Here is a 25,446-nt window from a genome sequence, read left to right on the forward strand (position 1 = left end):
CTTTTAGTTTAATGTTTTTAATTAAAATCATCAAATCACAATGGAAAATTACATACTAAGTATAAATGTTAAAATAGCATAAGACAAATATCATTTAGGCGCAGTATGGATCCATTGTGGCGAAGACACCTGCAGTTCAATACGGCGCACAGTTATCCACTCGTCATCCACACTATGAATGTTGTAGAACCTTTCTAGTTCTTCTATGGCTTTGTCTTCCAACTGCAAGATGAAATAAATATATGATAAATATTTTTAGGAAATAATTTTCATAATGGAGAATATTTTGCTTGAATATTTTATTTTTATATGAGATTATGGTGCTTTTTTATTCGTTTTTTATTTAGGGACTTTAAGACCTCAGCATGCGAAGCAAATGCCAAAAACATATTTTATATAAATATTATGGCACTTTCTAAGTTATGGAACCCATTATTAAACGAGTTTGATAAAGTCTCTTATTTGATGAGGCACATTTGTACTGATTACCATGATGTTTAATATACTTAACAAAGGTATTACGAAATTTCCATCACTATTTACAGAATAATACAAATTCTACAGGGAACTCACATTTATATTGGTCTAGCTGGTGCGTATGACTTCGTCAGCGAGTCAAGACTATATACTTCGAACAGCCTACAGTACTATACTAATTTTCATAGTTTTAATGTTCTCCATACAACTTTCATCCCATATTTCACCCTCTTTAAGATTTATTTTTGTGACAAAAGTAGGCTAAGTTCTCTTAGGTTCCATCTAGCTCTATACCAAAATTCATCAAAATTGGTTCAGCGGTTTAGATGTGAAAACGTGACATTACCGAGTTACTTTCGCATTTATTATATTAGTTTAATTGAAACCAAAACTTAATACAAGATTCATACAAATATTTTTTCATGTTTTGAATTGACTGTATGAAACATAGTCGCTATGATAGACTGCGGATCGGGATTGAATGAAATTCTGAGATTATAAGACTACTTGACTATAGTAAACATTTCCGTGAATTTTGCTAATTTTGTTTAACAGACAGATTTACAAAATAGAGTTAAGGCTCATAACAGAGTCTACCAGGGACAAAGTTAAAGTTTGTGAAACACTAGGCTGAAAGCAATCGTTTAATATAAATGTAATATTTAGGTACCTGCGTCAAATACAGCGGCTTGGTCATGATTCTCGAGAAATCATCCTTCTGTTTCTTTTGATCAGCTAAAATCTCATTAAATTGCATGGCTTTCGCTGCTTTCGGACTACTACTGGCCATGGGTACTTCGCAAATCTTCCACGGATTTCTTACCTTTTCTGGGGGACTTTCAATATTTAGTTTATTAGCCATATAGTTATCCAAACTCTGAGGAGTGGCATCGCCTTGCATAGCTAACTTTTTGCGTTGTTTTTGAGACAACTTTGGTCCAACATGGCTTATAAGAAAGTTCCCTTGGGGCGACTTAGGCAGATCACCTGTAGTTAAGTCACAATTTTTCGGGGATACAGTCATTCTAGAAGTAGTGGCATTGTCATAAATGGTACTAGTAGAGTTGTTTTTCGACAGTTTCACAAAAGATTCCATGGGGGTTTCATTTAATATGTCTTTAGCACTGTTTACAGCTTTGAGTCTTGCTTGAACAACTTTTTGTTGCTTTTGTAGAGCCGATGGAACTTCTATCCACTTGCCTTGTTTTTCTTTTGCTTCTTTCTCAGTTTCCTTACTAATTTTACGTAATGATAATGTTATATCTCCGGAAGTGTCATTGGAGAGATCCAAGGAGTTCACAGAACTTACAGATTCGTATCTCATTCTAGCTTTTTCACTTTCTGTATATTCAATCTTCTTCTGACGTTTCTTTTTATTGACTTCAATACTTTCGTCCTTTTTAAAATCTTCGTCTGTGACCCCTAAATCAACTGGGTAATTCTTTGACAATTCTTCTATAAGTTCATCGGTAGGGGCGTTGTAAAACGGCGTAATAATTCGAGAGGACATTATAGGGTTAAATTTGCAATAATATTTTGTAATGTCCTCTAAAAGAATATGTTCCAAAGGATCTAAAGACTTGCTTTCCAGTATACTGCATAAGTTCAAAGAGATATATTCCATGCAACACTGTTTTAACTGTACAGCATTATATGTGTGTGCGAATTGGCATAGCTCTGAGCAGTTTCTCAATGTAATTAAGTTTGCTAGAGCTACTTCACACATTTCTCTAAGTCTCCCAATAAACAGTTGATCTGCTACAATAAGCATGCTGCATAAGAAATCAATACTGTCTGAATTCTCCACTTCTGGGCAGCAATCGGAATATAAAAAGTTTATAATAGGTACTAATATTCCATGGTTAATGGGTAGCGTGACTTTAGATAATAATGTGCTCTGTAATGCAGGATTAATAATTATCTGTTTATTAAGAGATATATTGTCGGTCACAATTTGTTTAGATATGTTCATAATTTATAATACTTTATATTATCGTATTAACAGATGCTGTAAAATATACGTTATCTAACAATGAAAGCAGTTTTGTTTTATTGAGTTTATACAAAATATGACACATAGTTTTGTTCATAATGCGCAACAGATAAGTTTATATACATTTTTAATTGTATCAACCTACATATACACGGGCTTCATTGGTAAATATCACATGGCTCCTCGCGATTTCTATAACTTGTCATCATTATCCACCCATTTATAAGACCCACTGTTAGGTACGGGTCTCCTCTTAGGCGAGGGTTTAGGCCATAGTCCGCCACGCTGGTCCAATGCGGGTTGGGGACTTCACACGTTTTCCGAGGGTTGTGAACCTTCTTCGACGTGCAGGTTTCATCACGATGTTTTTCCTTCACCGAAAAGATCATGGTAAAAATCAAATTTCTCACGTAAATGCCGAAAAACTCAGGTGCGATCTCGGATTCTAACCCACGGCCTCTGCTTTAGAGGCGGTAGATCCAACCAACAGACTACCACGGCTTCGCTATACATAGGACTTATCAGTTAACATTTAATTCTTACCTCAGTCCAAGAATGCATGAACATCCCTTGGAAATATTCCAACCGTGCAGTCAAAATGCACTTATGTGCTGGTATAAGGTGACCATCTTTGGAACACACATTAGTGTCAACTAATTCAGGGTGCGTTTCTCTATCCCACGATGGTGGAGTCGTCTTTGTGAATGTCGCACTGTCTTTTAGACATATCGTACCGTCTCTGTAACTGTGAAAATTGGATTGTTAATAAAATAAAAACTGTTAGAGGCTAACTAAGGGAGTCATCAAACTTATTAACGCGGAATCGACTTGATGCGAGTGTTTAAGCACACTTGTCGCATTAAGAATTGATACTCGAACTTCAATTTTTCCCGCACTTATACGGTTTATTGCTTGGGTCGAGCGACAGGGACACTGGCTTTATTTCAGAATTTATTTTTTGAAAAATGCATATCGTATAGTATACGTTTTCTATTTAGTTCAGTTGACATAAAAAAACAAACATTGGTATTATGTAAAGCACCTATTGAATACAGCGGTTTTCTTGTAAAATTAACTAAAGGCTTATTTTGTTTTTTAGAGATTTCTTCGATTTTTCTGTCCAGTAAACTACAAGTAATCGTGTTTCTAAAGAATGTGATTTATAGAGTGAATCCTTAAATATATCATACATTAATTTCATAACGAAAGCTTTAAGAATAACGATACAGCAAGGGATCAAACGAATGCAATTATTTCGCAATTACGTAACGCTGCCTCGGCGCAGTCTTAAGAAGCAAGCACAGCGCACAAAAAAATTTGCTCATTTACTATATGATGAGGATGAAAACTAAGTTCAGACTCACTAGAATTTATCCAGCAATTTATGCAACGCCATGACCTGTAGTCTTTTTGCAGAAGCCTGCACTAGCTTAACTGGGTCACAGTATATGTGTTGGTGCTTCGGAGGCGTCTCGACGTTGCGTTTGTTGCGGCCCTTCTTCTTTTTCTCATTTTGTTTGTACGCTTCGAAAGCTGATATTTCTGTAGAGTTTTCTATAATGGAAAATTTTAGAAAAATCACCAACATTTCAGATTGTTCTTATGGTTTCCTACAGAATGGTCGTTACCGCGAACAGAAGTCGATCCCTCCTACGTAAAGTATGTAAACTAAAGACCTAAAAACTTGGTAATTTCGACATACGATACTTTACGGAGGCGGGGTCGAAGTGGTCATTTTTATTTGCTTCAAAAAATTATCTATCTATCTTCATAGCACGAAGTACACACTTTTAGCGCATAAACTACCTATACACGTCCCACTACTGCACACAAATTTTAGGAGAGTTTCAGGCTGTTAGTTGGTACACCTCGAAGCCGAGGTCCTGGCGGAGGTCCGCACCTACCGGCGGGGAATGAGGGACCGAGGCGAGCGACCCGCTCCCCAAGAGGTGGAGCGGGAGCGCCGCCTCGCGGCGCAGCGCATGCGGGACCGGTGGAAAGAGGGCTTGGCGGATCCCCCCTATGGCGCTCGTACCATAGAGGCGATCCGCCCTGTCCTCGTAGAGTGGGTAAACCGGTCCCACAGGCCACTGTCGTACCACCTTGTGCAGGTGCTGACCGGGCACGGCTGCTTTGGTCACTACCTGCACAAGGTGGCGAGGAGGGAACCGTCCCCGTCGTGCCACGAGTGCGGCGCTGCGGATGACACCGCGCAGCACACCCTAGAGGTGTGTCGCCGGTGGGATGAGCAGCGCCGCACTCTGACGGGGACTGTAGGGCAGGACCTCTCGCTGCCTAGCGTGGTTGCCGCCATGCTCGATAGCGAGGAGTCCTGGGAGGCGGTGGCCTCCTTTTGCGCAGAGGTTATGTCGCAAAAGGAGGCCGCGGAGCGGGTGCGCGAGGACGCGGCGGACGTGCACCCGCTCCGGCGCAGACGTACGGGGAGAAGGCGAAGGCAGTTCGCTGCTCGCCTGATCCCCTAGTGAGACCAGCGGGCTCTGGACAGGGACTCCGGAGCCTGCATTGCACGGCCTCACTCGTCTGGGGGGCGGATCGGAGGACAACCGACTCGCCCCTCCGTTGGCGCGGGAGCCCTGGCGTAAGCTAGGGCGGCCGGGCGGCGTCGTGGTGAATGTTCACTGATCCCACGGCGCCGACTCAACCAGCGAGAGGGAAACCCGGGGGGGTTTTAGTGGGGTAGGCCCTCCAGTCTGGAGGGAGAGTCCCCACATAACCCCTGAGTCTCCCTGTGCTCAAGGGTATCCATAAAGATTTCCCCTCCGTAAAAAAAAAAAGGCTGTTAGTTGGCATATCTATCATTTTTGTAAGAAATTGGAGGAATGGGGGTAGCAAGCGATTTTTTGGATCATATAAGTCGCGTCTAGCCTTGGATGTCTGGCGGACTGATAGGCCACAAAGACAGCCTCACTTGATTGACAGGAATTCAACATTAGACCGACTTTCTTTTGGACAAAAGACGACGACCGACTGTTCTTTCTTCTGTCAAAGGACGATGAAGGCAGTCTTGACTTAACCTCTGACGCGAGCAGACTGTTACTTCTATACAATATTCGTGATGCAGTTAAAATAACTTTAAAAACATATTCAACTTAAATTTGTAATGATTTACAATTATTTTTTGTGAAATTACTCCATAAGTTTGTTATAATTATTAATACAAATATGGAATCGATCTTTACAAATTTAATTACAGTTAATAGCGACATCTCTAGCCAGAGCTGGTAGCTGTAAAGTTACCTAACTGGGTGACGAAATACTTTCATAGATTTCTCATAGATGGCGCTACGACTAAAAAGTCGTTGAAACCCAAATACAAAGATCCGATAAAAGGCACATAGAAAAATTCGTGAGGTCCCCTGGTTGTCCCGTGGTTTAGTTGGCATAGCATTTGGCACGGTTTGCTAGAAGACGTCGGTTCGAATCCGGCTGGATCTAAGGAATTTTTTGTAAGTGTTCGATCTTTGTATTAATAATTATAACATATTCAACTTACCAATCAATTCTAAATCAATGTCACCATTAGCGACATTTTCCCTTTCCCCTTTCTTTCCAAAATCTTCCCTGCGTATCTTTAATGTGCAAGGTCCCAATTGCGCAACATCACATTGGCCAGTGTACATGTACCTTAGGATTCGTTCAAATACTTCAGGGTGCACGTTTTCCAATGTTATAATTGGTTTTTCTGATGTCCTTTCCTGGTACAGTTTGTATAGATGTTCGCTGTGGGTGGCTAATATGTAGGCGTGAACTGGGAATAATTTTGGGCCGACCTGCGGAGGAAATTTTTTACGTAAACATCGAGGGTTTTGGGACAATCCAGGATGTGTATACATATACATTGTATACACATTACACACAGCCAAATTAAATTATTTTAATCCGATTTATGTACTGCCGTTTTAGAGTGAATACCACATATGCGATTTCTAAGTTCAGGACGAACTTAAAAATGTGGTGTAAAATATAGTACATACAATAATGCTAACTGCATTTTAATTAGTTAAATTATACCTCTTTCAGGTGATTTATTATTACCTTGATGCAAGTTTTGCTTAAAAAAAAAATTACAATTAGAATGACAGTAAGTCGTCATTTTCTTACCTTAAAAACTAAATCGTGCAGTGTATCATCTTCTGACGCGGTTTCCATGACAGTTTCCATGTCCTTTACCATACTGGATGACGATAATTCTGGTAGAGACGTTAGGCCACACGTCGGTTTTATCTGAATATTGTTTTTATTTTGTTAAAATGGAATAAATATTGGTAATAAATTAAATCAATATTCTACTAGATTGACCAGTTACTGATTGACCCTAAATGTTGTTGTTCACTATCGATTTTTACCTTAAATGACGGTGTTGTCAAGAAAGAAAATTAGTTCTAAATTCCGTAAGATGGCGAAGGTTTACAGGTTTTTTTTCAGTATTTAATGCAACGCCACACCTACTTTCGTCTTTCGTCTTCTGTCATTCAGAGGTTACTATTTTGGGATGCAGTGCGTCTCTATGGGAAAATAGCAGTTGATTTGGTTAAGTGTGGCGCTAGATTTAGATTCCCTTTAGGTCCTTTATTTAAATTCACTGTGTGAAAATTATTACCGCATGACAAAGACGGCATGCGCTACCTACATAATTTCAGCTTGCATCAAAATAATAGGTGTTTATGAACCAGTTCAAAAATATCTATCTATATCATAATATAATTATGTTCCAATTCTTTTTAAATACATTGGTATCTATATCTTGAAAAGATAAAGAAATGTATACCTGTAAACAAGCGAAATTCAATCCCTCGTTATCGACAGCAATCGCCACAGCTCTATGTACGTTAGGAATTCTCGCGATCTTGACAGAAGTACAGTCGTCCTTTTCTAAAAACTTGACAAGTGCAGACTTGTTGTTATCTTTCTCTTTCTCTCTCCTGATTGGCTGAGGCTGAGTGGGCGGGGCTTTGCGCGATATGTAGCCAACGAACGCTTCACCGTATTTAGTCGTGAAATATAAAGCATCATGGGTTAATGTTACGTTGGTTATCACCGTTTGATGCGTTAGGCCGAATACACATCTGTAAGGAAACATTTCGTTACTATACCATTAAAGAAGGATATTCCAGGAGGCACTTTTAACTATAAATGAACAACTTTTAACTATAAACGAACAACTTTCACCTTTCTGGTTAAGCGGTTAACAAATATGAGTACTTGATGATGAGAACCCCGGGTTTGATTTCCAGACCAATTTGGGAAACAAATTTTTCTGAATTGCTTCTTGTCTAGATGTTCTGAGTAGTGCATCGGAGTTAATTTGTTATGGTATTCATAGTATGTTTAATTTTTTTTATATGTACCACATAACCACACCAATTGGCTGGTCTCTAACTAGAGAATTCCCCGTACTATGAGTACCAGAGCAACGGAATACACTCTGGGGCACTTCCCAGAACCGATTTAGAAAAGTTAATTTCCTAAATTCGTCTTACCGGGAATCGAACCCGGGACCTCTGCATCCGGCGCCCACAATATAAACCGTTAGGCCACCGAAGTTCAGAAGCCTACCACAACCTCTTAAAACAATATTACTTTAACCTTACATTGACTTTTCGTACCATAACGCGCTTAAAGTAAGCTTATTGTAATGTTAATGTAACTATGATGTTTTATTGGCAGCTTTGTGACTATTCATTCACTCAATTCGTACTATGACGCGACTTTAACATTAAAGTAATATTGCTCTTATGTCAAATTTAGCAATCTTAAAATAGTTACACGGATGCAATGGAAACAATTTTATTTTCAGTTTTATTATCTTAATATTGATATGTAATGATTAAAAGTTAAGTTGAACTTATTTATTTACATATATCTCTTCAACATTTTGTTTATTTTTTATTGAATAGCATATAATAAATAACTTTTTGTTAAATAATAACACGCGATGTATTTCGTAAAATTATAACAACGCCATTTACATACTCCTTGGCGAATCTAACAGTTGACACTAGACTATAGTTCCGAATCATAATGTGACTATCAAGACTCAGTTTGTTTTATTTATTTTTCTTCATGAAAATGCGGAATAATATACTACGATAAGATGATTTGGAACATCAAAAAAGAAAGAGATGGCACTATATAGTTCACATAACGTTATCTCTTTCCTATTTTTAGTAAGGAATAGACAATATTGGGAAATCATTCGTTCTTTCAATCACTTTAGCAATAATACATTACTTGGTTAACAAGTTCGTCATGGTACGAATATGAGTAATATTATAATAAGCTTATTTTAAGCTTACATTGAAATAAGATTGTTTTTGGAAAGGTTATGGTAGGCCCCCAGGTTATAATGACATACATTGCATTTATGTATAATGTGATGTAGGTCTTTTTTACATATAATTTATTTATTTTAATGATTAATCTAAATTTAATAAGTAATAATTAGTCCCGCAGATTTTCTTCACCACAACTTGGGTAGGCTAGAGTACATGTATGTATTGTATAATTCTTTAGTTACAGAATAAGGAATTCCCTAATTTGAGACCAAATAAACACGAAATCGTGAGTTCTCGGCTTTTAGCAACACATCTTTCGCATTTTTTGGGATATACCATTATTATGATTATTACATACCTTGTAAGTTGATTTGTTGTGTCCTGCCAAATAAGTAGCTGTCCAACGTTGGTTAGCAAAAGTACAGTGACTCTCGAGTACACGCCTTGCTCGCTCACCTTAGCCTCCACACATACTTGGCGTAAATTTATTTGCCTGGAAAGTAAAGCGGTATACTGTAAAACATATATAAATTATTGAAAGTTTTTCTGATTCCATGATTATTTCTGTTGAGCAGATTCGTCATTTTTGCCTTATTAACATCTTTACAAGTTAAATTGTAGTTGGAAATCCGACCGTGTTCACAGTATAGTTCAATTTAAATCTGAAGTGCACAGTTGAGCGTGTCACCGAGTGTACAGAGTCAAGAGCAAGTCAAGCTTGGCAATTAAGATTTAAATTCAATTCTATGACGCTTACAATAAAAAACAATCCAAAATCAGTCACGCTTTTTTATAATAATGTCTAGTTTCCTTATTAATATTAAAATTCAAAATTAATATTAATTTTGTCTGTGCTTGTGTAATAAACAGTTTTCTTTCTTTCTTTCTATTTATTATTCTACCTTTTTATTTTTTTTCTTTGGATAATTAATGCGTGCACAGAATTTGGATTTTTTTAAGTCTCTTTCTCTCCCATGAGGTCGTAGTTAAATCGTTGAACATAAAAACTTACAATTACAATATTTATATCATTGAATATCATGGATGTTTTACTACCCTATTAATTTATTTTTATGATAATACTCCACTACTTTGTTATAATTATTAACACAAAGATTGAACAACACTAAGAAAAAATTGTACGATCTGACTGGACTCGAACCAGCGAATGTTGCCTCAACGTGGCAACGTGAGTAGGTTTTTATTGTTTTGTTATTTATTAATACAAAGATCAAATACAAAATTCCTTTGATCCTGCTGAATTCGAACAAGCGCCGACATTATACTGTGACTTACGCTCTCTTAACGAAGCTACGGAACGAAATTTTTCTATGTGCTTGTTCCAGATCTTTCTTTTTGGTTTTTAATGGAAGCGCAAAATAAATTCATCGCATCAGAACTCCTCCATCAGGTAAACAGTGATATACGATTTTTATCGTAAAATCAGAACTCTACGCATTTTTCTGATGCAGTTGCATGAGAAATGAATTTTTGCACTGCACGGCACTAAAGAGCCATTCATTCAACGGAACGACTTTTATGCCGTAGCGCCATCTGTGAGAAATATGTGCAAGTTTTTCTTCACTCAGGTACCGTTCCCACAGATTACTTAATCCTTTACCACAGCTACTAACAACGATTTACTACCGTGATATTTAATTATTTTTTGGGAAATTACTACACTAGTTTGTTATAATTATTAATACAAAGAGCGTTTTGTTATTTATTATCCACGGTTTGTTATTAATTAAAGAAAGTATTGTTATTTATTACCGAAATGTGAAATCTTATAGTAACGACGACGACGATAGTGATTGAATATTGCGTGAGGTGTGTTTGTGAAATGTTCAGGGAATTTATGTCTTTCAAGTCTTAAACATAGAACTAAAGAGGTATATTTATTTAATATTTACGTGCTTTGTGACGTAAGTCATTCGTCATTAAAACTTATATTTACTTACAAACATCTTATTTGTTTAAATTGCATAGGTGTTTTATAAAATAACGGGTCACATTTAAAAATACCGAAATATTTTCCATAAAGATGGCTGATTGTGTATTAATAATGACCGGAGGTGAATATTACGCCGCGCCACTAAGATATACTGTTTTATTTTACTTTCAATGTAGTTTTTTCGCAAATGTATTAAAAAACGTCGTTTGATACACGTGCGGATTTGTTATTTTCACTTGTCTCGAGAAAAAACCTCGAGACTCGTGAATAATGACTAACTTTCCGCACTTGTATCAACAATAACTATTTTATGTAGGTAGTTGTTAGAGTATACGATATCGTGAGTTATAAATATGTAAAAATATATTACAAGTCATTTAAATGCCGTATTAGTACGGGAAAAATTGGAATTCAAGCTGAGGTAGTATCGACTCTTAACAGACATTCATACCACACTTACTTGATAGCAATCTTCTTGCAAATATGCTTATGCAGCAGATAAACGTCTCCGCGACTCGTAGTTATGACTGTGGCCGCGTCTGCCGCATCTACCAGCTGGATGCCAGCTTCTTCTTTGTTATTCATCGATATTGCCACCTGGAAAAAAAATCAAAAGCTGTATGAAGAACCAAGTAATAATAATGTGACAGAATATCATATCACTGGATCAAAACTGTTGTAAAAATTCCACAATTTGCCGCGGAATGTGTCTTTGAGAAATAAGTTTAAAGAAATTAACATTCTTACACTAGCGTCACAGTACATTTATGAAAATGTAATTTAAGTTAAAAATAATAGTTTATTTATGAAAAATAGTGACAGACACAATTTTATTAAGAGGCATAAAAAGAAACTAGCTGTTCTTGACAGTCGTCTTCACAAAGTCACTTAAATATAATAAGATTCCGGTTGATATTTAAAATTTGCCTTTCACGAGGTTTAAAAACTATAGTGAAACAAAATCTTTATACTAAAAAATTTATATACAGTTTCTGCGTACTTGGATGACAAAAATCGCTGGTTTAGCTCTTGCATATTATCTTGATCAATGATGTTTAAAAGAAATATTTTAAATGATAAATGTATACAAAGGTTTATTTGCAAAGAGAGGAATCTGCCTTACGAACAGTGACAGTGTGGACTATGTAAGTAGAGTTTAATAATCGTGACGATTCGAGTGCTTACAAATGAGCATATTGAACATGGCTTATTGAACTTTAACACAATTGTGTAATGTATAAACTAGAATTATGTTATTATACTAAGTGACGGGACGAACTAGTCGTGCGCCTAATGATAAGTGACACGCCTACTCATAATAGTTACAGTTTACCCCCTGATATAAAAATGATAAATAATAATCTTCTATTTAAACGTCAGCTGATGTCAGGCTAAGAGATAAACATTTCTATTCAATTAATGACTTCTTTACATATAATTGTCAATAAATTTAACCACTTAACTTATTTGATAAGGAATGTATTTATATTTTTTAAATTTTTTGACATCTTCATGACATGGCAATAACTTACTATTATAATATGTTATCTTTATACATGATAGGACTTGCTTTAGAATTGTTTAGCTGCCAAAATGTTGACATCCATAGATTTGCATGTCGATAGCGGTAAAATATGAGTACTGTTTTATTATGTATACCTGTACCACCTATTGTAAACCATATTTTAAGCAAATAAATATCATTTATCATCATTCACAGTACCACACAGAGGTTAAAATCTCAAAGATCTGAGAGGCACTGCCACTGCGCCGTCACCCTCAGACATAAGTCGAAAATCCCATGTGACTGTAATTTCAACAGCACCCTTGCCCCCAAAACGAGTGCGCAGTAATGCTCACATTATTGCTTGGCGGCAGAAATAGATAAGATTACTTGCCTGGACGAACTCTTTCACGAGAGCTCTACTGCTACTACTAGATATTCAAAAGGTATGTAACTTAGAAATTTAAGGGTCGTATTCCAGAACTGTACTCAATGCTCAAGCCAGGATTTAAGCAGACTTGAGTATGATTTCAAGCACTGAAAATACGACCCTAATGGCAAGGACTTGAATATGATTTTCATTGCTCACTGCAATACTCAAATCAGGACTTGAGTATTGAGTAGAGTTTTGGAATACGACGCTAAGACACAGAGAGTTGAAGTTGATCTCAATTAAGATGCAAGCATTCGCTAATGCGCTCATAAAAGTTCTCTCACTAGAATTTATCCAGCGATTTATGTAACGCCATGACTTGTAGCCTCTTTGCAGAAGCCTGCAGAAGCTTAATTGGGTCACAGTATATGTGTTGCTACCCCGGAGGCGTCTCGACGTTGCGTTTGTTGCGGCTGTTCTTCCCTGGATGAACTCTTTCACAAGGAGCTCTACTGCGACTGTTCACGTTGACGTCTTTATTTATTCACTATGTGCAGATCGTGGCGTTCAACTCTTTCTATCGTCACTACGTATGTAAAGTGGAGTTCTACTTACACGTTTTGGGGCAGGTACAATTTTGTCTTCCTGCGGATGTCCCAACTGCCCCAAGTTTGTACCCCAGGTGTAAATAGCTCTTGTGTTCCATACAACAGCATGTGATCTACCGGCTACTACTCCGAGTGGGTGAGACAGTTTCATCAAAGGCTTAATGTTTGGCAGTTTGATCATTGACGGTGTCTTGGCACTGGATTGACTCACGTTATCTGTTGTGTTTAACGTGTATTGCATTACCTAAAAAAAACCATAATGTGCTATAGTCTGACTTTTTGAAGATGGAATAAAATGACAGTTCATTGTACAAAAGTGTTGCCCGCTTGTAAGCAGCAAGTGATTGCAGTCGATAAATATTCTATCGATTGTCGATTGAATGTTGGTCACGGTTATGCTATAAATCAGAGATTCCCAAACTTATATTGTCTACTGCCCACTTTGAGAATAAATTATTTTTTAGCGCCTCCGTTTTTTCACCTACTTAAAAACCATTATAACTTCAAATTAAATTAATGATTGTGAGCTATAATAGCGGAGATTAAACATTCATTCTAAACGAGACTTTTACTATAACCCGCAAGAGTTAACTTGAGACCTGAGCGCAGTAGGCAGTACACAACGGCGCTCAGGTATCAAGTTAACTCTTACGGGCTACACCTGACAATGAGAATGATTATTGAAACGCAACTTTATATAGTATTCAGACAGAGTATCTTTTATTCAAAATAAAACAAACATAATCGATTCTAATATAAAAATTAATGTGAAAGATGAATCTTATGCTGTTTAATAAGTTTGTTGACATTAGGTTCCAATTTACTCAAGAACCGCAAGTCACCACGTTTGGTAACATACAAACGATTTCTCTTTTTAGTAAGCAGCGTTGTCACAGCACTAAAACCACGTTCATACAATGATGAAAAAATGGGAATGCTATCAAGAATCGTTGAACGATTGACCACAATCCAGTATACAATTGCGGGATCGGTTTTTGTAGCCAAAATTCTTGGTAGCCATTTTTGAACTTGATTTTCGTTCGTTGTCAATACTATAAGTTCTTCTTCCAGCTGAGGTGATATTGCTGTGTTGACATTTGAAAACAGATCCAACACCCAGTCTGGTATTTCCAAGTTCAAAATGTCCAGGTATCGTTCGGTAAAGTCAATGTGGAGGTTTTCCAAATGTTGGCAGTAGGCAAACAAGTCGTCATTACTGCAGGATACTGATAAATTCGGAAAATTGTGAAACTCACGTCTACCCATATTCTTTTTGTGTAGAGAAGCAGTTTGGCTGCGAAAGCAGTAACGACATTTTTTGTTTTAATTAAATTTAGTTCATCGCCTTGCAGTTGGAGAATCATGTCGTTGAACAATTTATACAGGTCTGTCATGTAAGCTGTATCATTCTTTGATGTAATTAGCAACAAAATGTTGTCTATGAATGACGCAATGTACAGCAAGGACATCTGGAATTTTATTTTTTAAGTACGCTATGAAGCCTTAATGGCACCCTGTCATATATATTCCGCACAGTATTGCCGTCTCTTCTTTTTTACTTCCGACATAGTTTTGTTTTGAGAAATACGTAAGTAAGTGTTGAAACTTAAGTACAGCTTATCTATTACGCGCGAAACCGCAAATGAAAAGAAAATAAATATGACATGATTTTTATTTTATTTATTCAATAAAACAGGACAGAAATATGAACTACACAGAGAGAAATATCGAACCGAGTTAGTTTGAGCAATCTTTTAATTAATATTAGTTGATGTTCACAAGTTGTAGACGACAGTCGAGAGCTCAGTCGGTATCTAAACCTCTACACAACGCCCCCATTTTTTTTTCTGGGTCTCTTACGGCCACCCTTTAGTCCTGCAGCGCCCACAAGGGGGTGTTATCGCCCACTGTGAGAAAGGCTGCTATAAATAATCATTGGCTCATTATTTAGTCCAACTGCTGGGCACAGTATTTATGTAAGTTCATTCGAATTGTCTATTAAAAATACAAAGAAGATACATATAATGTACATAAATAAAAAAATATTTCGATATTAGTAGGCCCACTGTCAAAATAAGAATGAAGAAGGCAACAACGCAATTAGTAATAATTAGAACATCGTAATTGGTAACATGTTACCTTCTTTTACAGTCTATCGATAACATTGTCGACAACACTATATGACCGTTTAAAATTTTATGAAAACTGGCAATCCTGCAAGTGTTATTTTACTCCGTCGTCATAGATACCTGCACCAATTACCAGGTCTCAAACTGGTCTGTCGACCTCTCATTTGAGAAAAAGTCGTTCTCCCACTAGGCTTCTATCGCTATTTAACAAGCACAATAACAACACACAAATTGACGGTGAAATGTGACAGGTTTCAAATTCGTTGAAAAATGTAATAGTTATAAGTATTTACAAACCAGTAGCGAAGGCAATACTCGTTTGTGACATCACCCTATTGGCGTCATGCAAGCTATATGCACAATATGATTGTTTTGCTAAAAAGAGATGGAGCATGCCCCACAACTAACTTTAACTATTACTTAATTCATATCCAGCATAAATAAAATAAATTAAACAAAATCCTTAATATTCACTCAGAGCGGAATGTAAAAAAATTATTACTAATTGGCTGACCACTCTCGACTACGAGTCGACTGAAAACATACTTACTTTACTGAAATAGGTAGGATTCACACACACGCACTCACGCACGCACGCACGCACTCACACACGCACGCACTCACACACGCACGCACGCACACACGCACTCACACACACACTTTTGCACTAGATAGCCTATGCTTTATTTTGCAACTTCTTTGTATTTTTATTTTAAGTTTATGTTGTTTATAGCTTATATTGACAGAAATAAAGGATATTGTATTGTATAGCAAGTTTATAAATTTTCTTCAGGTTAAGAGAGCACTACGATGCAAAAAAACCACAGGCAAATTTTATTTGGAGAAACAGAAACTACCCAATATAGAAGAGCAAAAAGATCGAAGTTCATTTTATCGCAGACGATTTGCCGAAAGTGAAATTTAAGTTTCATTTCATCGAAAGCTTCATTGGTTGATCGTCAAAAAGATATAATGCTTAATTGATCAATTGTTCATTAGGTCCGATGTGAGAAGTAATACTTACAGTTCCACTCTGTAACAACATAACAGTAGACGACAGTGTGACCGCAGCGCAGACAACAGGCTCTGGGGTCTTCAGTAACGTTGGCTGCAAAGCTGTAGAGTGTGGTCCGCCGGCCCGGGCAGTTTGCCCGCAACACCATACTTCGCCGTCTGTGACTCCCGAGCACACCCACACACTGTGGAATTTCCCTAGGCACACCTGGAAGAATAAGAGGTGAGGATTAGCAGGATGTGAATGGCGTATATTCGGGCAAAAAATTTAATACCTTATTTACAATGCCGCGAAAAGGAATTTAAGAGAATTCTTCTGTGGGGCAGCTATACCCAAAGGGTATATCGCTCAGGGCTCTGCGTAAGTAATATAATAACGTCTTTAGGACGTTGCTGCGGTTGCCACGGCTCTGCAGTGCGTCTGCCATGTTTGCTGAAACTCGCGTCGACAGCGTCATGGCACTCTTACGGAAGAAGTCGGCGTCTTTATTGAAGAGAATACGCGGCAGCAGCCATAGCCTCCTGAAGACTATCGCGGCTAGGAGTGAGTGCCCCATAATGCGGCATTTAATAACAAGCACAAAATCCATAGTAGAATTTGGGAACTAACCTAATTATAAATGTATCATTACTAACACTTCATGGATTTCTGTCGTCCGTAATAAAGATTTATTTTTATTATTATAGCGTAATGAGCCTTATGTCAATTGTGTAACGTACAAACTAGATACCTATATACTTTTACCTCGATGACGCCATTGTTATATCGCGACTGTCTTTATGCATAAAAAGTGTGAAACGCGCGCAACAAGAACGATACACTAGGTTCTCCTCCGTATCATTGAGTATCCAATACAAAAATTTATAGATTAAAAAAAGGACTATTTAGCAGCATTGTAATTAGTGTTTCTTTCAAATGTTATCAGACTAAACAATTGATAAAGATTAAATTATACAGTACAGTTTAATTGAAACTTGAATAATACAAGAAAAGTAGAATAAAAGGAAATATAAAAACAATTTATATACGAAAAAAAATAGACAGTTAAATGCCAAATGACATTTACTAGAGGAAATTATATTTCACTTCACGTGTCTCAAGTTATGATGGTGCATTGGCGGCACTGGCATGCCGTATGGTGCTATCTGTGGTATATGTCGATCACCATAATCCATAGGACGATATTGAAACGTTTGAAATGGATTAGAAGCTGACACAACTTTTACTATCCTCTTAGGAGCTTCGTCAGCAAAAATCATATTCTCTAATGATGTTTCAGATTGCTGAGGGTGTGGTTTGGGTCCCTCTATCTTGATCTTTCGAAATGGCAATATAGGTGCATTAACAGCCATAGATCCGAGTAACGGTTGCCCTCTCAAAATGCAATAAGCAAATAATATTATTAAAGCAAAGGCAATAGTCAATAGGACAAAGTACATTATCAATTTGGTTTTATTCGCTATAACCGCTTTTCTTACAGCCTGAAGGCAACCTTCTGTATGGATGTAAGGTTCTATTTTTTGTGCTGTCAACGTACAATTTATAAACATAGGTGTCATAGCAGTTTTATTAGATAATATACAACATTGAATTGGGTAGAATTTCTCCAAGTTATCTTTATGCCAATTGGTGTAGGAGAAATCTTTAAAATCGTGTACACCACAGCATTCGAAATTGACCATAAGAAAATTCCATATGTGTGTAAACATGTCGTCTTCTTTGCCGTAATTATTTTTCAATGAATCAACCATAATGTAATTAATTTTGGGGCTGTTCGTATAGATGTTGTAAATTATCGACACAAAAAAAAACCACCCGAATGCAATAGAGAGTAAAGTTACAAGGAATATATAGGATTTTGCTGCACACTTAAATTGGCAACCTGCACTCATAATACCGCAGCAGGAGGTCATTATAACTATCACAGCTATTGGTATAAAAATTGACTTGAGAGGTGTGAACCAAATTTTGAGATTCACGAAATAGGCTATATCGTATACTATGTTGGCTCTTGTAATGTTGTAATTAACATCTCGGAAAAAATCCGTATTCACGGCACACCAAACGCAAATAACCAAGCCTGCACTCCCGAGTATGAAGAATAGTACATTGGTACAACCGAGACAAGTTCTCGGTAGACCGACTGTATGCATTTTGATTTAATCCTAAATTGTAAAGAAAAAATATTAAAGAATATAAATAATTTTGTGCATGACAGCCGACATTGTCAGTTGGCGTTTGAAGAACAGTTTGACATTTGTGTCATAACGTTTTTAGGCCAGTTTAATTTAGAAGACAAGGTTTTTTTTTAATGAATGACAAAAGAGATTCTTATCTCTCACTCGCTCTCTCTCACTCTCACCGTTCTGGTGCAACAAAAAGATTGCATATCATTAAACAACACAGCTCCAGTCATTTTGAGTAATTTGGAGAGTGTAAAAACTACACATTATGTGTACAAGATTTTTATGTTATTATTAGTAATAAGTGCTCTATTTATGTTATAGTGTTGGTTGCACAATTTTTATTGAGATTAGCTTTTGACTACAGTAAAGTTGAAAAGAAAAATCCGTCAATTTTCGACTTGGGCTGTGTTGTTTGCGATATTACTGGTGATCACACGCGTATTAAAATCGCAAAACACAAATTCTGATAATTTTGTTGCTCCAGATGGATAGTGAACAGCCACTAGATATGATGGTTAGCTGTGAATAGTGAGGAAGCAGTCCCCAACTGATTAGTGGCAGCGTTAGTAGGGAACCCTGTGGGAAGAGCTTGTCTAATAAAATACTACACAAATCCTATGGCAACGACTGTGGCATGGCGAATAAAAGCTATTTTGAAAGCATTCCCCTAGCAACGGACAGCGGCGGTGCTTGTACTAGCAGAAGGCGGATGATAGGTTTTTAGAAATGGCTTCTGACTTGGATATCAGCGGGCGACCGATCGGCCGATGAACCGCTGTGCAGAAGGCAAGCGGGAAACCACTGCACAATATTTCCCGAACATGTAACAAGATTGAGTGGTTACACCGACAAGAGTCCTGGCTCTTAAATGGGATTATGACGATGATATATTTGCTACGAGTATGAATACCAAAAGTAGCATTTAAAAAAAAATACTAATACAAAGATCGAACAATAACAAAATTTCCTTCTGAGCGAAGGAAGTTTTGTTAAGTGTTCGATTTTATAATTATAACAAACTAGTGGGGTAATTTCACAAAAAAAAATTGAATATCATGATAGTAAGACATCATGACATTCAATAAACTTAAGTTTTTTATTTTTTTATGTAAAATAGGAGGCAAATGAGCGCACGAGCCACTTGACGTGAGCCATCTTCGCCCATCGACATCTGCAATAACCAGAGGAGCTGCCTGCATTAATAAATGCCAGTTTAATAGCTTTTTGAAGAGCCCTATGTCATAGCGCAAAAGAAATACTTCAGGAGGGAGAGCACTCTACATTTTGCAGGTTCGAAAAAAGAACGAACGTGAACCCGCGTGGTTGTAATATGTATGTGTGCATGTATAGTCGCACAGTATGGTGGCATCATATTGTTACACACCGTAGTTTTAATTAGAAAATGTGAAGAATTTAAATTAAAAAATGTAATAACTGACATTAACGTACAAATTCAAGAAATAGTTGCAATAAAACGTTTTAAGTGTTTTTGCTGCACATACAGTAAGGTCTACATAAACTCATTGAAAATATTCACCCTTTATTGATGAGTCTATTTCCAAGTCTAGAAATATTTTCAACAGTCACAGACCCATCACAGACTCTACCATAATAGACAACTGTGACAAGGGGAGTCGTTAAATATGTTTCCTCAAATATGTTTCCTGTTTTTATTCCAGGTAGTGTTGGGTCATGGAAAAAAGTCCACTTTAAAAAAAAATCTTATTTTTCAGAAAAATAAACATTTTTCCTTTAATTTTCCAAATTTGACGTTGACACCGGTTGAAGTTACTGAACGAAAACGATGGAGCCAATAAAAAGGTTTTTTCGCTGTTGAGAATTAATTTTAAATCTCGTTTTTCTTCATGTGGCTTAGCTATGCAAGTTTATTTTATAATTCACGCTAAATAAAACTAAAAAATATTTCTAAACGTAGAACGTAATATGAGCCTTGGAAATTGTATTTTTCCAATCTTTAAAAATTTTTCGAGACGTCGAGAGAAACGAGAGTTGTAAACGAACAATGTTTTTGACCATAGACTCTAGTCTCAGGTTCCAGGCGATCATAAAAACCAAAGGTGTCTTACCTGTTTAACACAAGTATTAGTTCGACTGAAACACTTTAGCATTTCAGGCACATTTCTTTGCTGCTGAGTGCCCGTGGCCAGAGTGTAGTTGGAGTTGCTCCCCCACACGTAAACGTCACTGGGTTGGTCCCCTTCATGTTTATACATGTATTGGCGATCAAGCATTGCGTGCTCGAGAGCTTTGTAGTCATCCTTGTCTACTATGTCAGTGTTTACTCCTGAAATGGAGAAGTTTTATTGTTATGTAAATTTGATTCATAAAAAATGGTTTCAAACTTTTTGTAGATGGATAATTGTATTATGTAGACTACTACTACAAAAAAGAAGGAAACCTAATCGACCTCAAACTTAGCATCTGTTCTCATTTACTGTAAGTAGATTATTGCAGTAAATAATTTTGTTCCATGCAAGTAGGGTTACCATTTCGAAATTTGAATATGTGGGACAAAAATTCTAACGTTTGCAAGAAAGTCTGGACTTTTTAGTACAAAATAAAATAGAAAATTTCTCTCTCACGCGGTAGCAGAGAAAGACAAGCGCCCGGGCAATGTGGATATCTTTTTATTCTAAAAATTGTTACTAAGCCGAAAAATCTGTACAAATCCGGACGGATGGTAACCCTACAATCAAGTCAATTCTAAGATTATGCACATTTAGAAGATAGTCTTGTAAGTTTCAATGTAGCCGATATAAAAGGAATTAAAAAGAACAATTCTTACTAATTAAATTAAATATATATTACGTAACTTAACTTTCGACGAGAAACCGACTATAAATGGCTCTATGGTTACCAAGTCAAATATAATATGATGAAATTATGCAACGTCAGCATTGTAATCTCGTGTTTAAAAATAACGGGAAAAGACCAAGGTTAAGAGATAAGAATTGAATAATAAATTATGATAATTTTTGGGTTGTCTCTAGCCACTGTACTTTTTTAAATATTTTATAGAACATGCAGTATTACACGCATGCTAGATTTATTTTAAGCGCGCAGTGCACAAGTCACGCATTGTTTGCTCCATGTAAGTAATAAATAGCACGAAACTGTAAAACTGCATTTAATTCTTCAAAGTTATGACGGAATTTACAGTTCAAATTCAAAATTAATCTGTTAAAAGGTTCGCAAGATCAGCAGTTGTAAACACATTAAAATGAATATTGTATAACTGGCATCTGTTTAAATAAACTGTTTATTTAAACATTTTGTGTATAACTTTAACAATCTTACAGTGAAAATGCTTGATATATAGTTATATTACAATAATACATATCGACGATGGAAAGTTAAAGGGAATTTGAGGGAAAATGCTTTTACGACAAAATTTCCCTTACGAAATCTTAAAATTCGATACATCAACAAAATCATTACCTTTATATCGACTGTGGATTTGAAATGTCGTAAGGGACATTTTTCCTTACGACATTTCAAATTTCCACCATCGATTTGATTTCAAATCAAGTGCACTACCCATCGTTTCGACGCAATTGCGACGCGACGTGTATTGGACGCAATTTATAGTGGCACATATACAGTAACAAATAACACTTACTAATAATTAACTCGTACCAAGCCTCTGCCACGGTATGGCGAGGTCGCTGGTTCGAGTATAGTCGGATCGAAGGAATTCTTTACGTTCGATCTGTGTATTAATAATTATTGGTAAATGTTATTTGTTACTGTATATTTGGGCGAAGATCAATTATAAGTAAAATTATTTTTTGTCAGAGAAATTAAGGAGTCAATCAATCATCTATTGACATAGATCTGTTCAGTACCAGTGTAGGCTCGATTCGACGAACTAAGCAATATTTTACTTAATTACGTATCTCTCATTATTTTGTTTCCTGTTTTTAAGATGTGCATGTAGTTGGTTGGGCTATTTAGGGTTAATATTTTTCCCGGATCGGTAAGTCTACACGTTAAGTGCACCTGTTCGCAATGTGTAAAATAATATTATGTTGTTTACATTTCATTCCTAATGTTTTAATGTCTGTTGACTAAATTATTTTTTGTGCTACTTGTGGAGATTTGTAATTAGCATTTTCACCTCTTACTTAACATATATTTATTGTTATAAATTGGCTGTAAATCTTCCAAAAATAAATAAATAAAGTAATAATTATAATAAACTAATGGAGTAATTTAACAAAAATAATTTAATATGATGGTAGTAAAACATCGTGATATTCAATAAACTTAATATATAACACGTACCAATCTTCAACAAGGCGACAGCAGAGTGTATTTGCCCATAGAATATACTACGGTGCAGTGGTGTATACCCTGACTCACGATCACGAGCGTTTACGAAAGCCTCTGAAGAGTGTCGTACTAGCCATTCCATAAGACGATTGCGGCCGCGAGATGCCGACATGTGCAGAGCAGTTCTGCCCTGTAAGATAAAGACATTTATATTATCGAGATATGTAAATTTATTAAACAGCACCCTGACTTCTACACCAATCTTGACGACCTGCCCCAAGGACATACTTTTATACCACGCAATAGATTGCTTCTGCGACAATCTCAGCTACAATTATACAGCTCAGGTCCTCACTCAATGTCGGTAAAGATATTCAACGGTCTCCCGCCAATCATTAAGAACGAGAAAAAGTATTCACTCTTTCTTAATAAATTTAAAATATACGTAATTAACAAATGTTACTACAATTTCACACAAAATATAATATATTGTAATAAATTTTAATAATTAAATTAATACATAATAAATAAATCTTTAATTATGTTATATTATATATTCGTATTATTGTAATTTAATTTAATCGGAATTTTCGCAATGACAACTTTTATTATACATATATTGATAGTGAACAATTAAAGTGACTACACTAAGCCTCAGCCTGTCTCTGCTCTTATTGTTATCCTAAGACAGGGCTCATATGTGTGATATTATTTTAATTTTAACACCTTATGTACCATATGAAGACAATAAATATATTGAGTATTGACATGTGTAGTAAGAAGTGACTAAGAGATACATTAAACTTATAAGTAATAAATAAGTTACGGAACCAGGGGACACCTCGAAAGGGCCTTTTAGAAAGCAAATACCTTGAAACTGAAATGAAAAAGTAATTAAGTTCAACAACACTTTGTTCGATGGGGTACCACAAAATTATGTACTTCTCATCATATTTTAACTTCCTACCTACATTTGTTCTATGCCAGTGTATAAACACGCGACTTAAAAATGTCTGTGATATAACCAAAATGGGGCTACCTCGCTGTTGCAGTATGTCTAGCATATTTGCGGGTTGAGGCATTTATCTGCACGAAAACAACATCACTGCTCAGCAGACTGTGGAGCGGCACCAACATCATTTTACATGTCATGATCATAACCTACCCATTATGAAGTCTTCCATTCGGGTCCTGATCTAAGTGTCATGATGCAAGTGAGATATAGTAGCCTGCCACTTGCATGTTCATTTTGCATTGTTTTTTATACTTATTATTATTATTACCGTTAACTTACCCTTTGAGTCATTTTTGTAAGAGTACTAACACCATAGGACCTCAAAGAAAGTATATTGTCTAAATTTATCATATATTTATATATAACAGCCTACTGCCTACTGCATTCCCAATAGTACTATTAAAAAGACAGACAGGATGGTACATAAAAAATTATTATACTCAGCACTTTTGTAGAATGATTTCATAAAACATTCTAAGTTTTAATAAAACTGCTATTTCTCTTATCTATTTAACATTCATAGTAAAATGACCTTTACATTCATAATACACATATGAAAGTCATTTTTGTTATCAGTTGATGCCTATGTATTGTTTTTTTAGAATGATAGGTACCACACACATACCATATTCATCCACTCTTACATAATTTGTCACTGAAAGTGCACATGACAGTCAAGTGGTGGTACGTGGTTACAACCACCTATATAGACACATGTAATACTTCTACTTCTTGTCTTAGATGGCATAAACTGTAATGATTACCATAGCATTGAAAGGATTTGCCAGTCAGTATAAGGTAATCGCCAATTGTTGCCCTGGGTGCGCAAGATGTACAGGAAAGTTATGGTCCGTCGTATGGGGAGGTTCTTTCATGCACCCCCATGTGATACTCGGGAAGTATCCTTAACATGCAAATGCCTTACCAGACACGAGGCTAAATGATATTAAATCATCTGTATCTTTGATTGGTAGGTCTGTCATTTAAACTAGAACACAACAATGCTGCAGTGATGGTAGAAATAGTTAAGGAAACAACATACTCACCTCAAAATCAAAAGCCTTGGAAAAATTAGCACATGTAGCCTTAATAAAACTTGCAAGAGACTCATCTTTGACAGATCTCTTTGTTATTGCACTTGTCAAAGCTTGTCCATGGCTTCGTGACTTGCAGCGTTTTGTACAGTCAACTTCCACATTAATTTTATTCATATTGAGGCTTAATATTTATTTTTCTATATGTGAAACTTGTATTTATAAAAATATCCAAGAAGCACCTTTTGTTGTTACTTTGTTTAAAACTTTTCATGTACTATGGTTTTTTAATGTCAAATATGTAACAGTAAATAATTCGTTATGTAGTTGTTATTAATGAAAAATAAATTATTTTCTAGACAACATATAAACTAAAACGGGTTTTTTATTTTTTAGTAATAATAATATTAAAGAGCAATTGAAACAAATATATACAATAGAGCTGAGCTCTGTGTAGCCCCAATATGGGGCTACGTGGTCTGTTTAGCAGGACATAATGTTTGGACGAACAATCTGAAACAATAAGATAGTTTTATAAACAACACAACTATTGTAGAGCAAGAAGGAAG

General features: G+C 36.2%; 2 protein-coding genes across 4 annotated transcripts; both read right to left on the bottom strand.

The window, feature by feature from the left end:
• Positions 1–8: 8 nt before the first annotated feature.
• LOC113230715 (inhibitor of Bruton tyrosine kinase) lies at positions 9–25,089 on the bottom strand. 3 transcript variants are annotated; one of them, XM_026464767.1, is made up of 15 exons: positions 24,890–25,087; positions 22,841–23,018; positions 20,623–20,840; positions 16,359–16,556; positions 13,213–13,449; positions 11,181–11,317; positions 9,125–9,259; positions 7,260–7,557; positions 6,593–6,715; positions 5,985–6,261; positions 3,835–4,024; positions 3,014–3,215; positions 2,357–2,374; positions 1,148–1,897; positions 9–222 (listed from the first exon to the last, which is right to left on the bottom strand). In XM_026464767.1, the coding sequence occupies exons 1-15, from the start codon at positions 25,052–25,054 to the stop codon at positions 91–93; spliced, it is 3,258 nt and encodes a 1,085-aa protein (XP_026320552.1). In that variant the 5' UTR covers positions 25,055–25,087; the 3' UTR covers positions 9–90. The 3 variants fall into 3 exon arrangements, with proteins under 3 accessions (XP_026320552.1, XP_026320551.1, XP_026320553.1); XM_026464766.1 differs by having other exon boundaries at positions 1,148–2,374; positions 24,890–25,089; XM_026464768.1 differs by lacking the exons at positions 20,623–20,840; positions 22,841–23,018; positions 24,890–25,087 and adding an exon at positions 16,624–16,852 and having other exon boundaries at positions 1,148–2,374.
• LOC113230716 (tetraspanin-1-like) lies at positions 17,240–18,502 on the bottom strand. Its single transcript, XM_026464770.1, has one exon. It carries the CDS (start codon positions 18,500–18,502, stop codon positions 17,432–17,434), a length of 1,071 nt encoding a protein of 356 aa, XP_026320555.1. The 3' UTR covers positions 17,240–17,431.
• Positions 25,090–25,446: the final 357 nt, after the last annotated feature.

The sequence above is a fragment of the Hyposmocoma kahamanoa genome, unplaced genomic scaffold (assembly GCF_003589595.1).
Source record: "Hyposmocoma kahamanoa isolate Upper Pololo Valley unplaced genomic scaffold, ASM358959v1 64, whole genome shotgun sequence".
Lineage (NCBI taxonomy): Eukaryota > Metazoa > Arthropoda > Insecta > Lepidoptera > Cosmopterigidae > Hyposmocoma > Hyposmocoma kahamanoa.